This window comes from Scylla paramamosain, chromosome 3, assembly GCF_035594125.1.
Source record: "Scylla paramamosain isolate STU-SP2022 chromosome 3, ASM3559412v1, whole genome shotgun sequence".
Taxonomy (NCBI): Eukaryota; Metazoa; Arthropoda; class Malacostraca; order Decapoda; family Portunidae; genus Scylla; species Scylla paramamosain.
The window spans coordinates 18,612,501-18,627,500 of record NC_087153.1 but is presented as its reverse complement, the minus strand read 5'-3'; the positions used below and the strand labels follow the sequence as shown (position 1 = coordinate 18,627,500).

General features: G+C 38.8%; 1 protein-coding gene across 5 annotated transcripts in view; it reads right to left on the bottom strand.

Annotated features, from left to right (window-relative positions):
* Window positions 1–4,402: 4,402 nt before the first annotated feature.
* Window positions 4,403–15,000, bottom strand: part of LOC135092222 (solute carrier family 49 member 4 homolog) — a 20,529-nt gene continuing 9,931 nt past the window's right edge. Inside the window, exons 1-11 of one of the 5 annotated variants that reach the window (XM_063990564.1) lie at window positions 14,896–15,000; window positions 11,316–11,486; window positions 10,155–10,339; window positions 8,062–8,306; window positions 7,459–7,571; window positions 6,953–7,081; window positions 6,222–6,351; window positions 5,856–5,964; window positions 5,540–5,726; window positions 4,850–5,032; window positions 4,403–4,626 (exon numbers count right to left, since the gene is read on the bottom strand). The exon at window positions 14,896–15,000 is cut by the window's right edge and continues 49 nt beyond it. In XM_063990564.1, coding sequence (XP_063846634.1) covers window positions 4,499–4,626; window positions 4,850–5,032; window positions 5,540–5,726; window positions 5,856–5,964; window positions 6,222–6,351; window positions 6,953–7,081; window positions 7,459–7,571; window positions 8,062–8,306; window positions 10,155–10,339; window positions 11,316–11,370 — 1,464 coding nt within the window. In that variant the 5' untranslated portion in view covers window positions 11,371–11,486; window positions 14,896–15,000 and the 3' untranslated portion in view covers window positions 4,403–4,498. Of the gene's footprint in view, window positions 4,627–4,849; window positions 5,033–5,539; window positions 5,727–5,855; window positions 5,965–6,221; window positions 6,352–6,952; window positions 7,082–7,458; window positions 7,572–8,061; window positions 8,307–10,154; window positions 10,340–11,315; window positions 11,487–13,376; window positions 13,396–14,748; window positions 14,875–14,895 lie in introns of those variants that run through there. The other 4 variants (XM_063990582.1, XM_063990592.1, XM_063990573.1 and 1 more) reach the window with 4 other exon arrangements.

Below are 15,000 nucleotides of genomic sequence, written 5' to 3'. Positions count from 1 at the left end.
TTTTGCCCAGTAAAATCAGTATTATCATATCATCATTAGAAGCCCAAGGATTAACCTACACGAACACTATTGAAGCACATGTAAGAGCATAATGAACGTACAGGAAGCTGCAGGAACCCATCAGGATACTCGCACGCGTGGCAGCTCCTGTATAAAGCATGCATAACCAAGTATATCCACCTATCATCTCTATCCATAAATTTACTTAATCCTCTTGAAGCTCTTTATCCACTCGGCACTAACAAACTGACAACGAAGTCTATTCCAGTCAGCCACTACTCTGCCTGTCAACCAGTATCTTCCGATCACTTTTTTTTATATCAAATTTTATCAAGCTTGAGCCCATTTCTTCTGGTCCTTAGCATAAAATACTTGGACTTTTTTTTTTATATTTTGAAAGCTCTGGACTTCCATCAAGACTATTTTTCGAAGATTATAGAGATTATTTGTAAAGTCCTTGGGTGTTTTCCTTTTCGATAATGCAGAAACCTTGTTAGACCTTCACTAGAATCACAACACTCCCTTGAAAAAAAACCCAATAACCTCTAAAGCGTGTTGAAAGTAATTGTATTAAAACACCGAAACGCTGAATAATACTAAACTGCCACGTAACAGTGTCAAAACGTAAGGTGTCATCGTCTTTGTGTCCCGCGTGAGGTGAGGCTGAGCTGGTGGGGGCCGAGAGGAGTCCATTCATATTTATACACCATCCTGACGCCTTCTTCTTTTCCTTCTTCTATTACGCTCCTTGATTCTCTTGTTTCTTGCACTACTTTTTCTTTTTTTTTTTTTCACTGTTACACTACTTCCTCAGTCCTTTTTTTTTTTTTTCCAATTCTGTATTAGAAAAATATTCTAATACATTTCATCACTTTTTCTGAGTCAGTTTTATCTCCATAGAGTCTTGTTATGTACTGTGTTGATCCATCCACTCACAAATCCCCATCGTCTTTGTGGGTAGTTCTCCAGCTAATTCTCTTATTGGTGATTGCTTTCTGCGCCATCCAATAAGGAGCAGTGCGCGCCCCACGCCGTAGACCAAAGCGTTACAGACACTTGGCGGCTAGCTGGTGGTGCTGAAGAGGTCCGGAAAGGCGCGTCGTCACAGCTACGAGCTGTCATCACCTCTCTCGGCCACCAGGCGCCCCCTACCACCTTGCTGCCGCACGACAGTTACATCGGGGTTAGTCTGAAATTGTCCCCCACACTGCACGGCTATCATACTCTGCTGACCATGTCCTGGATGCAGTTCTCCTCCTCTGTATCTGTCTTCAACTTTACGGGTGTGTGACTTTACAGATAGAGTGTATCTTGTGTGTTGTGACCTCTCTGACCCGGTGTGTGGTGTGTGAGTCGTCTCAGTCGTACCTAAAGACTAATCACTATAAACTGTGACCTTTTTCCTCATGGCTTTGTCGCGAAACCAGTACGTAGGTGAATAACACACACACACACACACACACACACAAACTATTAGGGATTCTAATGATCTCTTTATATTTATGGATAATCAGCGTAACACGAGAAGTAATAACACTAATTTACAATGTCTTCGATTTCACACAATATTATATATGTTAAAATAGATACAGTATAATGTGTAAGGGTCCTGAAAATATGTAATATGGAAAATATGGTGTCTGTAGATATCAAGACTGACAACTTTAATCTGTTTAGAAGGTTAAGTTTCATTTACGTGCCCTTCAGACTTCACAGACCTGCTGCATGATATTGTGCAGCTGACCTCGTGTAACTGAATTAAATGCACACGTACATTTAGTAATGCCCTTAGTTGCCTGTGTCTGCAACTTATTATCTAAAACAAACCTCTGTCAAGGAGCTTTGGCTCGACACATTGTGCCTCAGTTGCAAAGGAAGGTGCAGACACACAGCAGTGACTGCGTTCCTTTATTGCTGGTTGCGTTTCGGGAAATACAACAATCTCGTCTTCAGACCGTCAACTGAAAACAGTTGAAAACCAATTGAAACACCAAAATACAACTTCTCTTGAAGACAGGGAGGAAGCGACTGACCTGCTGGCTTCAGTCTCAATGATGCTTGTTCTATCTTAGTAACCTAAGGCAAATTAACTCATAAGAAATAAACTACAAGCAATACAAGCACTAAAAGAAGTTTTACTGAATGCACAATAACGCTTTATTTTGTGAGTATCGTCTTTCAAAATCATGTCAACCTTACACATGACCATTATAATACTAAAGTGAGAAAAGACATAGCATTAAAAGGAGCAACACGAAGATGGCTTCCATATAAATACGTGTTAAAGAAAAAAAAAAAAAAAAGGAAAAGAAAAGGCGAAAAGTAACAGAAAAGCCGCCAGAAAAAGACAGCACGCTAAAAAATATAATCATAAAAAAATTCTTCGAAGCACACTTTGAAATGAAAAAAAATATATATTCCTGTCACCTCTCGAAGCTATTGTGACATGCCAAATAAATGATGAATGGAAATAGGAACGATTTAATTAGCTGAGAGGACTGGTGACGACAGAATTGGAATTAAAAGTATCAGGAGCAAATATTATCACTACAGACTTCACACTTTTTCTCTCTCTTTTTCTTAATGTGACAGTTGTTGGAATGAATCGAGTCCCACACGCTTAATGAAACAACGCTTGATGTAGATTAATATGTTACACCTCAGTTAGCAACTTTGCACTATTGCAGACTTCATATGAGAGGAACAACGAAGCTTTAAGCCCGTATTCAAATGTGTTTTGCTCTCTCACCACAACGATTTTCAAAGGCCATAGAGATGATAGCTGGCTTCTCAAGAGTGTTTCTCCTGTTAATATAAAGTAGAAATCTTGTCATTACAACCATAAATACACCCTTAAAAACCCATGTAACTTCAGTTAGAGTATTTTGAATGTAGTGAAGGTGCGGCGCAGAAACATTTCAAAATACGATCCTAGTGATAGTGCTAGTGTGACGGAGCCTTTAGAATCATTAGCATCCTTGCAGGGTATTGTGAGAGAACGCGTGGACCAATGCAAGTCACTAGATCACGTCACTTTGCTAACTACTAAAGTACTATCTTTTTCACGTGTTTCTTCTCGACTCGTATCCTGAAACACTATTTTGAATGGGAAAATCATCTGCATCTAATACATAAGTAAATGAGAGGCTGGGCACGAATGGAACAGCCAGTGTTAAGTAGGTATGAGGGTCTTGAGTGGCGCGTCGAGTGAGGAGTGGCTGAGGGGCTTTGGGTGTTCTGTGTCAAGCAGTAATCAAACCAAGCACACAAAAACATTTATTAGTAATATTCACAGTAATGTATTATACTGAAAGTGCTAAGAAAACTGGTATTACAAAATAAAAGACTGAAGCACCAAAAATAAGACTGTTACTGTGTTGTGGTGATGGTTAGACTGGCTGTTAACTACGTAACGATGCCCTCTGTGATTTTTACAACATACCAATACTTTATTAATTTATTTATTATTTAATGAAAAGAATCCACGAATGAAATATATATACATATATATATATATATATATATATATATATATATATATATATATATATATATATATATATATATATATATATATATATATATATATATATATATATATATATATATATATATATATATATATATATATATATATATATATATATATATATATATATATATATATATATATATATATATATATATATATATATATATATATATATATATATATATATATATATATATATATATATATATATATATATATAAAAGAAATTCCTTTCGTGGATATTTATGTCTAGAAAGAAAGTAACACTCACTATATGGGATTAAAGTGAAAACTGAAACCTACTACTGCTTTTTTCTCGCAGAGGATCAAGTAAATCAGTTGTATTTATAGTAATGCATTATATAGGAGAGAAGAAAGAGAGGAGGAGAAAAGATAGAGGCTGGGCAGGACACTCCAGAAAAATAACACCTTTTTGTATTTAATGGGTACCATATTTCTCAAAATAAATAAATAAATAAATAAGTAAATAAACAGACCACACACTCGCACAGCTGCTCTAACTACATATAAGTAAAGTTGACTCAGCTGCTTCCCTCAGAGGTGACCACCTTAGAATATTCCCTTAATACTTTTACTGCAAATATTCCGCATAGCTCAAATGTATGGAGAGAGAGAGAGAAAGAGAGAGAGAGAGAGAGAGAGAGAGAGAGAGAGAGAGAGAGAGAGAGAGAGAGAGAGAGAGAGAGAGAGAGAGAGAGAGAGAGAGAGAGACCTACATTATTAGATCTCAGCTAAATGTCATAGATAACAAAATATTATAATAAATTTATAAGATACCAATAAATACTAATAATTGTCTTCCTTTTTCTTAAAACTCTGGAAAAATTGGGGTGTGTCTTATACCCTGGGTATATGGTTGACTTTTATTTCTTACAGACGAATCTGAAATTATAAAAGTGAATGCAGTAAGAAAAAAAATGAAATAAAAAAACTAACAGATGTAATTTATATATGATGTGCAGAGTTTATTTGGTTGTCAATAAGAGCCCTGGTGCTGTCAAACTTGAGGAACAGCAGAGGAATGATGCCAATGCCAGATGTGAAGGTCAGTGTGTAGGTAATCCATTGATATCCTGGAACAACACACAGCTTCATTAATTCATTGGAATGGAACAGTAATTAAGCCTCCCCTTCCGTCACACTTATCTAATTCTCCTATTAATAAAACCACGTAATCTGATCTGTTGTTTATATTAATGCCTTGCCTTCTAGGTAAATAAGAGAATACTACAATCAAATGTTTAGTCAATTCATTCATTCATGTCAGTGTATAAGGTGATGTACTGTGATGCGTACCGGCGTTGGGAATGCTGTAGGCAGTGAGGAAGATGGTACTGGCAAGGCAGTCAGCAGCTGTCATCACTCCCATCACCAGGATGTCAGAGATTGGGAAGGCAATGTCCACTGCCACTTCGAAGAACAGAGGCATGGCAGCGTAATTGCAAGCACAGATACCAATAACAGAGACATATACTTGCCCTGGTGGTTTAAGTTGTATTGTTTTAGTTTTATATGCGTAAATATCTTGATTCTTAAATTTCAGAAAGATAAGTTATGTATATCAAAATTAATTTGGATCATTAAAAGTGTGAATCTAGGGATTTGGAGGGAAGGAAGGGCTTCCCTTAAGTATTTATCTGTATAAACTTGATATGTCAAGTGGCTTGGAATGATGAAGTTCAGAAGCAATTAGAATCTATACAGTCTATACAGATTTCTATCCTCTGGACCCTAGATTTTATAATTTTGGTGTAATGTTAAGATTTCATTTCCAGAAAGAATCACAACATCCTTTAATGTAAATTTGCCATGTCAGTAATATCGAAATTTTGTCACCAAAATTTTGTATCATTAAGGGAAATTTAAATATTCATAATCAGCTCGGATTGAAAGATATAACTATGGCTGACGGCTGATAGCCACTGTACAGAGACCTCTACTAGGTTCTCTCACAGGTACTCAGAAGCAAGGCGGCTCTGCACTCACACTCGGTCACTTCCAAGATGCCATATGACAGCAGGAGAAACCAATATGAGAAGGCCGTGGTGCCCAGCATGAGGGTGATCAGCAGGGTCTTTATGTGGCCCTGCAGCAGGTCATTGAAGCGCCCTGCAACGATTGGCGCCAAGCCGGACACTATCACAGCAGTAACTCCCATCCACATTGCCTTGTCCTAAACAGAAGGAAAGTAAAACATGCAGATTTGTGGACATGACTGGTGTATCACCTAACATGCATTGATGTCTTTAAGTGACCAATAACTTTAATGAAAAGAAAAAAAACATAAATAAATAAAAAATACCTGATGAAATCCAAGTGGCAGAACAGAGAAGTTTAGCACAGTGGTCCAAGCAATTGGTGGACCCACAAATATACCGTATATGGCCACCATAAGGAGAAGCTTCTTGTTTCTGTGTTAAAGAGAAAGATTGTCCTCAGATTAATTGTTAGGAATCAAATAACAGCTGTACTTGTATTTACAATGGACAACTAAGAGATCATTGATGTAAAGGATTTTTTGAAAAGCGTATCATTTCCATCCATAAATTTGTCTAATCTTCTTGTAAAGCTTCATAATGACTCAGCACTAACCAATAATTTTCTTATGTTCTTATGTTCCTACTGGCTAAAGACGTAAGAGTTGTATAGTGTTTTTGACACTACTCACCTGATAACAGATGCCAGACCTGGGATGAATTCAACTCTCTCCGTTGTGGACGATAAGGAAGGAGGCTTTGGTGGCTTGGAAGGATAATAAACCAGGAAAGCCAATAGTAACACTGCCGACATGATGGCTCCTGAGGGTAAAGACAACTTATTCACCTTACAATCAACAGACTTATTATATTTAAAACTGGATATGCGCTCTTACAGTTCCAATTTGCAGCTGTATTATCACAAAGCCAATAGTAACAACGCCTACATGATGGCTCCTGAGAATAAAGACAACTTATCTACGTAGCTTACAATCAACTTTCATTATCTTTAAAACTGGCTTTGCACTTTTTTTTTTTTTTTTTCAGTTCCATGTGCAACTCCATTATCATAAAGCTTTTTGACACGTACTGGATTCCTGCATTTGACTCATATTTTCATAGGTTCCTCATGAGTAGGATAAATCTCCAGCCATGTCTGCTCCTTTGAGGTAGTTCCCGGGAAAACACCATCAGTCTAAATTACACTACACTTGTAATAGTGGTGAAATGTACATACACGCATATGGAAAGATGACTGAAAAGCAGATATATAAAAAGAACCATGACATCTATACAAAGTCATTTTTATATATATGGACACAAGTCAGTCCATATACATAAGGCAATACTGTATTCATTCAGATAATGGATTAAAAGGAAACATTTTTTGAATAGTCTTCGGGCAATTTGGTTTAAGAGTCACCTGCATACAAAAGGTGCATCACATCCTGCTGAATGTCGTCCTTCGTAACTCCAGGGCCAGGGAGGCGAACAAATGTTGGCTCCAGGTAGCTGCCGAGTGAACCCAGTTGACTGAGACCAAGGATTATTGCTGTAGGCCAAGGGTAAATGGAAAGTTAATCCTCCTGCCTTGTCTTTGTTTACAGAATCAAGAATCTCATGGCTTAAGTTGATTTGAAGCATGAGAAGGTGAGTGAAGTCACGTGATCCTTCCAGTCTGATCGGCTGCTTTTTCCTCTCACATATAGTATTCTGGCACATTTGACATTCAAGCTAATCTCCTTAGACATCCCCACACGTGGGGATGTCTAAGGAGATTAGGAGTCGTGTTCAGAAAAACTTTGCTTTCTCACCATGATTATTTTCAAAGGCCACAGAGATGACTAGCCGGGTCCTCAAGAGTGTTTCTCCTGATAATAAAACCCCATTGTGCATTACTCTTTTGGAAATGACTGAAGCATAACTTACCAGTTGCTGTTGTTCTTTCACTTTGAGGGAACCAGTCGTTGGCGATGACCATTGGAGTTGTGAGGGCAAGAGCGCTGGCGCCGCCAACCAATATTGCACAAATGTGGGCCAAACTGCAACACAAGTGACTTGCTACATTTTGTTCAAAGACACAAACAAGAATTAGTTCAGTTTAATACAGGTTTAGAATCTTTTACCTGAAATGTTTTGAACCAGAATCATGCTGGATTTATCTTTCTTTTTCATTTCTATCTTCCTAAAGTTTGGAATACGCAAACCCACCTCTACTCGGGATGGAGTTACTTGAAAAAAAAAAAAAAAAAATAGGTCAGATTACATTTTAATTTTAAAAACTAACTGAAAATAAAAATATCCTTTATACCATAAGTAGAAATGCATCGCTGAACAAGATGATTCATAAGCTTAAGTTACACAAGGTACTTATTTCACGCACCATCACAGACACTTAAATCTTGACATGAGAAATAAGTTTCTCCCTTCCTTTCTTTTCCATCTATTCACTTCATCATTATCAACTATACTTAACGACGGCCTGGTCATGACAACGATATCAGTGAAATACGAGAAGGGAAGGAAGCGTACATGGTGAAGGTGGGAGTTTGCCTGGTGAAGCAGCGGATGCCGGTGCCAATGGCCATGAAGGTGGCGCTGGTGAGCACGCCCGCCCGCAGCCCGTATCGCTGCATTCCCCAGCACAGCGGCACCACACACAGCATGTACATGATGGTGCCCCAGTTGACCATGAGAGCCACGGTGGAGGGATCCCAGCCCGGGAAGGCAGCATTCATGCTTTCACTGATGGGCCCCCACATGCTCCATTGTAATGTCTGGGGAAAAATACCACATTGTACTCTTATACGTCAAAAAAAAAAAAAGCAATATTATACTCAGATATGTACACATTTAAGGCTCCACACCTCTTCAGCAAGAGAAGCATGTCTGAGGTGGTATGGACATGTGGCCAGGATGGAAGAGGATACCCCTTTGAAGGTGGCGTAGAGGAGCCAGGTGGAGGGGAGAAGACAAAGGATTAGGTGAGGAGAGGGAATAAAGAGAGACACGAGACAGCTGAGCCAAGAGGAGGAGGATGCACTACACGTTACTAGAACAACATATAGAAACGGCCGACCCCACCACGGATCAATAGGGCCAAGAAGATGATGATGATGATGATATCTCTCTAATACGATGGCTGTCTATTCATTTCTCAAGATGTTAGTATTCTCTGAAGATTTGAACTAGCGAGCTCAGAAGTTAGCTTATCTCTGATCATGGTTTGTCAAATCGTGCAAAATTAATCCAACCCTCTGACATTTTAGTGGCATAATTTTTAACACCTAAGGATGACGCTTGTTGGATTGTAATGAAATGTTGGCACGTTACATGTATTTCTTTCATAATATCAACCACACTCAACCTAGTGTGAACATCAGTAGTGAGTGAACAAAAAAATTACTGATGTAGTCTGTATATCGTTTTGGAGACAGTATAGCGGATCATAATATGCTTTACATTTCATTAATTCATGCAGCAAAAAATGTTTGTGCTACAGTTCCCCGCTCTCTTTGTTTTATGGTGCATGATAAGATAACGAAATACAGATTATCTCTTTTTTTTCTTTTATTTCCTTCATGTGCTCAGCTCAGTGGTGCCAATTAAGCGGATTTTCTGATAGACCTATCGCAATGGTTATCAACCAGTGGTGCGCGCGTACCACTGGTGGTACCCGAGGGCCTTCAAGGTGGTACGCGAGCGCTTTTGGGGATATGTGCGATTTTTTTTTTTTTTTTTTTTTCAGATAAATTTTTACCGCTTGATGTGTTTTGTATTTTTATCCTATGCAGTTTCAACAATTTTTCGACATAAATTTTGGCTTTCTTCAGAGGTCTAGCGTGTTTGCTTTAATGTAATGCTATGGATTTTTCTCAAGTATAGTATCAGGTAATTATTTATCATTGCTAGTTAGTGAGTGTAGAATATTTATGTAAATCATGCAGGAGACCATCCATACATTATTCACAGTACATATATGCATACATTCACATACACCCAGCAATTCCCTTCCCCCCACCCTTCCCCCGTCCTTCCTATCGCCTGTTGTCGCTTGTCATAACTAGAAGAACAAGTTCCTGGTTCGTCTGGAACCAAGTGGTACGTGACGACGGTACGGAACCTCCATGTGATGCGCAATCAGAAAAACATTGGGAACCACTGATCTTCCAAACATGAATCTGGTGAGAGAAAACTGGAATTCACAAGGGTAACTAGCGGATTTTCAAGTCTAATCTAGCAGGAAATTTTTAAAGCTTCACCTATAATCCATTAATCTAGTGTAGTTCGATATATGTGGTTGGCATGACTGGTTAAGCTATGGTTGCTGTGGCTGGTATGAATGGTTAAGCTATGGGTGTCTCAGTTGGGACACCTGATGGAGGCGAGGTCGCGTACCATGGAGGCATTGTGTTACGCGATAAGATAATGAACTTTTGGCATGTCATTCCTTGCCTTTTAAGATAATAGATTATATCAATAACTCGTGGTACTCAATCCTGTTTTTCGAACAAATTTAATGGTACTTTGCTTCAGAATTATTGGTCTCCTTAATTTACCTGCTTATTAACTGTTCTATTCGATAAGGAGTGAAATACTAGGAGTGAAATACTTGGTTAACTCACGTGAATCCAGCACAGAAATGCAGCTAGGAAAAGTATCCAAAATCTTGACTTGTAAGTTTTGATCACCACATCTCGGTGTTCATATTCCGTCCTGCGGTTCTCCGCATACAGGTACTGGCGACGAGGGGCTTTCTCTCTCTCAAAACCCCATTCTTCATCAGGCTCTTCGTGAAGAAGTCCAGTTTCTGTTGAAAGATAATATTTAGTACAAACAGAGGGATGTAAATTGGGACCATATTCTGAAACACTCCGTCCCGCACCTCTACTATTTTCAAAAGGCGCTGGTTAAAGTCAAACAAATTTTTAAGGGTGTTTTATTGTTCTAGTGACAGATTAACAAGATTTCTACATTATTAACAGGAAAAATACTTTTGAAAACCCGGCTAATCATTTCTGTGGCCTTTGAAAATAGTCGTGGAGAAAACAAAGCGTTTCTGAATGGACCTTAATCTCCATGGGTAAACCAGGGCCAGTGACCGATTCTGACGATAAGAATAGCAAGAGATGGAGTTGATTTAGGATCTTCAGGGCATTGGCAGAGGTTTCACGTGGCTCTCTGTCAGCTGTGGCTTTTTCACCAAGATTGCTTTCAGGGGACTAAACAAGAATACAAGAACTTAAGAAAATAAGAGAAGCTACAACAATCCGTAAGGCCTACACGTGGCAGTACCTACGTATTTCCACTATCAGACTCATCCATAAATCTATCCAATCTTCTTTTAAAGCTCCCTAATAACTCGACATCAACAATTAACTAACAGCGGGAAATGGGAATTTTTACTCATTGTACGGCTGTAACTCAGTAACAAATTATGTTTTTTTTTTTTCGACGTAAGGCAAAACATGTATGGTCTAGATGTAGTTTTAAAAAACCGTTCCTAAATTACCACAACTAAAATTATGAAAACTCCCTTAAAAAAAGACCCACAAATTTCCATTGAAAGTACGTTGACACATGAATGATATACGCAGTGATTATAATTGTATCTAATCTTCTAAAGCTCCCTAATGATTCGGTTGTAACAACATGATTACAGCGTCTGTTCCATTCATTTACCACTATATTTGAGAACCCATTCCTTTCTATCCCTTTGTGTTCTTTTCGAGCTTGAACCGACGATTTCTCGTCTTAAGATAGAACAAGGAGCCTCACTCACTCACCCGCTTCCTTGTTTTCGTCGGTAGTTCCATAATAGTCATCGGGGTCCAGGATCATTATGGATTAGAATGCTGAGTCAAACCACCGACCAACACACGCAGTAAAAGCCACAGAGACGCCGTAAAGGTTGCAACTGCTCCACACCTGTCTTTTTCAGTAACCTTGGTAATTATCTGTAAAGAAAAAAAAAAAACATTTCTCTAAGTAAGTAGTTTCCAAATCTCACCTTCAGATCAACATTTTTTTTAATGTTGGTGTAATGATGGGAGTTTTTTTTTTTTTATTGCAGAAACGTTTCCAAGAATAAACTTAGAATGTTGCCATTACTTTGCCTCTACACTTTCCTATTCAACTTGAGATTATGTGGACAAGCTCTCTAAGTCAGTAGTTCCCAAATCTCATCTTCAGATCATCATTACAGAAACGTCTCTAAGAATAAACCCGGGATGTTGCCAGTACTTTGTCTCTGCATCTTCCTGTTCAACTCGAGACTCTCTGTGAACAAGCCCTTTTCGTAGAACATTTTATTTTCACCTACTGATTCGTGTTTCGTGTTTGGAGATGCACTGAATAATTGAGTGAAAAGGAGAACCTGACATCGTGGACTCGAGATCCTAATATCGTGGTCCCAGCAGTCAGATTGCACTGTTACCATGATCTATATTGGCAAAGGCTTCACTGGCATGTGATAACCACACGCGTTGCTTCTGCAGTCACTGAGTACGTTCACGGGATTTGTGTGTCAAATGCAGATCCTTATCGTACTTATCAGGAGTTTTTTTATTATTATTATTTACTTATTCACTTATTTCTCTTTTTTTTTTTTTTTTTCTTCTTTTCAAGATAGGTGTAATGAAAATGTTCGTGAAATTCCCTACTTAAAATACACGAAAGATATACTTAACTTTGTTTGGATAGCTTGTTTACCACTGTTATTATTATTATTATTATTATTATTAGTAGTAGTAGTAGTAGTAGTAGTAGTAGTAGTAGTAGTAGTAGTAGTAGTAATAGTAGTAGTAGTAGTAGTAGTAGTAGTAGTAGTAGTAGTAGTAGTAGTAGTAGCAGTAGTAGTAGTAGTAGTAGTAGTAGTAGTAGTAGTAGTAGTAGTAGTAGCACTAACAGGGATTCAGTCACTTTGTACTGGGGCGGATGGTACTCAGGTTATACAGGCCTCAGGTCAGATGATCCTCAAGACAGATCGGCCTGAGTGCGAGTAGGCCTCAGGACGTTTGGTACTCGAGACACTTGGTACTTAAACCACTTGGTACCCTAAACGTCTCTAGACTCGGACGTCTAGGTAGCATGTGGATCCACACACTAAAATAATGCTCACCAACTCACTCACTACTTACTCAACCACATTCATCCATCCACTCAACCACTCAACCACATCCAATATAATAAGGGAAGCTGTAAGAAACCATCAGGCCAACACATGACAGTCATTGTATGAAACAAACTTACTTATTTCCATTTATCATCCTCATTCATGAATTTGTTAGATCTTTTAAAACTTCCTAATGACTAACAGCCCGATTGTTGAGTCCATCCATTCCTCTACCACTTTATTGTCAATGTAGTGGTAGTGATTAGGCAAGCATATGCAGTAACGTGCCTATGTGTGTAACACTGGGGCTTTTTGATAGTCATACTCCCACAAATCATGACTGCACGCGTTGAAGCAAGTCACAAATCATATGATAGTCCAAGAAGGAACAGGGAATATCTCAGAGGAAGCTTAAAGTACTAAATGATCCTAACAAAGTTTGAAATTCACTAACTTATGATCTTTGGTAAATGTTTTTTAGAGTATGATTACAGGCGGTAATACGAGTATCTCAGAAGGAAAATACTTAATACCCGGTTTAGTAGTTAACTGGCATGGTTCCTTTAAGATTTGCCCTCCTCTCTTCCTTCCCTGTTTCTAATTTTCCAGATCCACTACTGCTCACACACACACACACACACACACACACACACACACACACACACACACACACTCCGAATAAGAAAGCTTCGCTATTCCACTACTTGCTGTCAATCGGCTTTGATGTATTTACACGAGCTGTTTGTTGGGTGGCAAACTGAAGCCTTTAGCTGAGGTATGCTGAGGAAGGTGACTCAGGGAGTAACGTTGCTGGTGTTGCCCGCGTAGCACTTGGCAGTGTGATAACTAGGGGCTGAGCTCGCTTGTCGGTAGGTAAACTGAGCAAAAAAATAGTCAAAAGAATATGACAATGGAGATTATCCCTTATCTCCCGCACTAACCACGAAAAGGACATTATAGTAGCGATTACAAACACTGCGCTGCGTTTGTGTTATTGTTGTTTGTTTGTATTTCTTATATGTATTTCTTATACGTCTAACAAACCGAGCCTTACATGAGTGATGGCGCCACGTTTGTTTCCGGAGGCTACCAATATACGCGTGGAGATTAATACCTGTATGTTTTTTACATGTGTTTACGTCTAACAAGTCATGCCATATACGAGTAACGGCAACACACAGCAAGGTAATGGATGTCGTCAGGTAGGACGTATTTGATCGACTACTGTATTGTAAGATAAAATTAAATGTGAAATAGCAGAAGCACCTTTTAAAAACCATACTTTTCAAAAAGAAGAGTAGAAAAGAAAAAATAAACATTTGTTTATAATATGGAAGAGAACAATGCGACCTTGATTCGATACCATAAAAAATACAAAAGGACACACACACACACACACACACACACACACACACACACAAATAAACAAAGTTAATCAATCTAGCTTCAGTACTTTATCAACATTGTAAAGTCAATCTGATGTGTTTACGACGAAGCCTCCAGTGCAGCATTTCGTGGGAGCACCACTGCACGGAGGAAGGAAGGCACAACACACCGGGAGCAACCATCTAACATGTAGCACTTTTGACTCTCATAAAGACCATTTTCAAAGGCCATACAGACGATTAGTTAGGTCTCTCTCTCTCTCTCTCTCTCTCTCTCTCTCTCTCTCTCTCTCTCTCTCTCTCTCTCTCTCTCTCTCTCTCATCGTTTATAGATATCCCACACTGCATCCTGTTAAAAGAGGTCGAGATATGACGCTGAAATGTTTGAGTCCTTATTCTGAATCTGGAGCACTTCTGATGCCTATAAGAACCATTTATGATGTCACAGTAATAATTAGTCGCGTTTCTATGACTCTTCCGCTTAATGGTGATGAGGAATTCTTGTCAAACCATCACTAAAATCATGAACACGTCCTTGGAAACCCACAAGAACTGCCAGACACATTTGACAAACATCATAGTGATAACCAATCATGTTTCTATGACTCCTTCGCTTGTTGGTGATCCGGAATCCTTGTCAATATCGTGAACACATCGTTGAACACCCATAAGACCTCCCAGACAGATTTGATGTTATCCTCCAGGATTCATTTCACTTACCGGTTAGAGAGAGAGAGAGAGAGAGAGAGAGAGAGAGAGAGAGAGAGAGAGAGAGAGAGAGAGAGAGAGAGAGAGAGAGAGAGAGAGAGAGAGAGAGAGAACAGTGGTTTCTTTTTCAGCTCAGCGCAGGTAAAGTAGTCTTCTTACGGGTGCTCGGAGGAGTGGCATGGTGAAGCGTTGCTAGAAGTATGATAATTGTTGTGGTAAGAGGCTAATCACAGCTGTGCTCTACTGAATCATGTTTCGACCGCG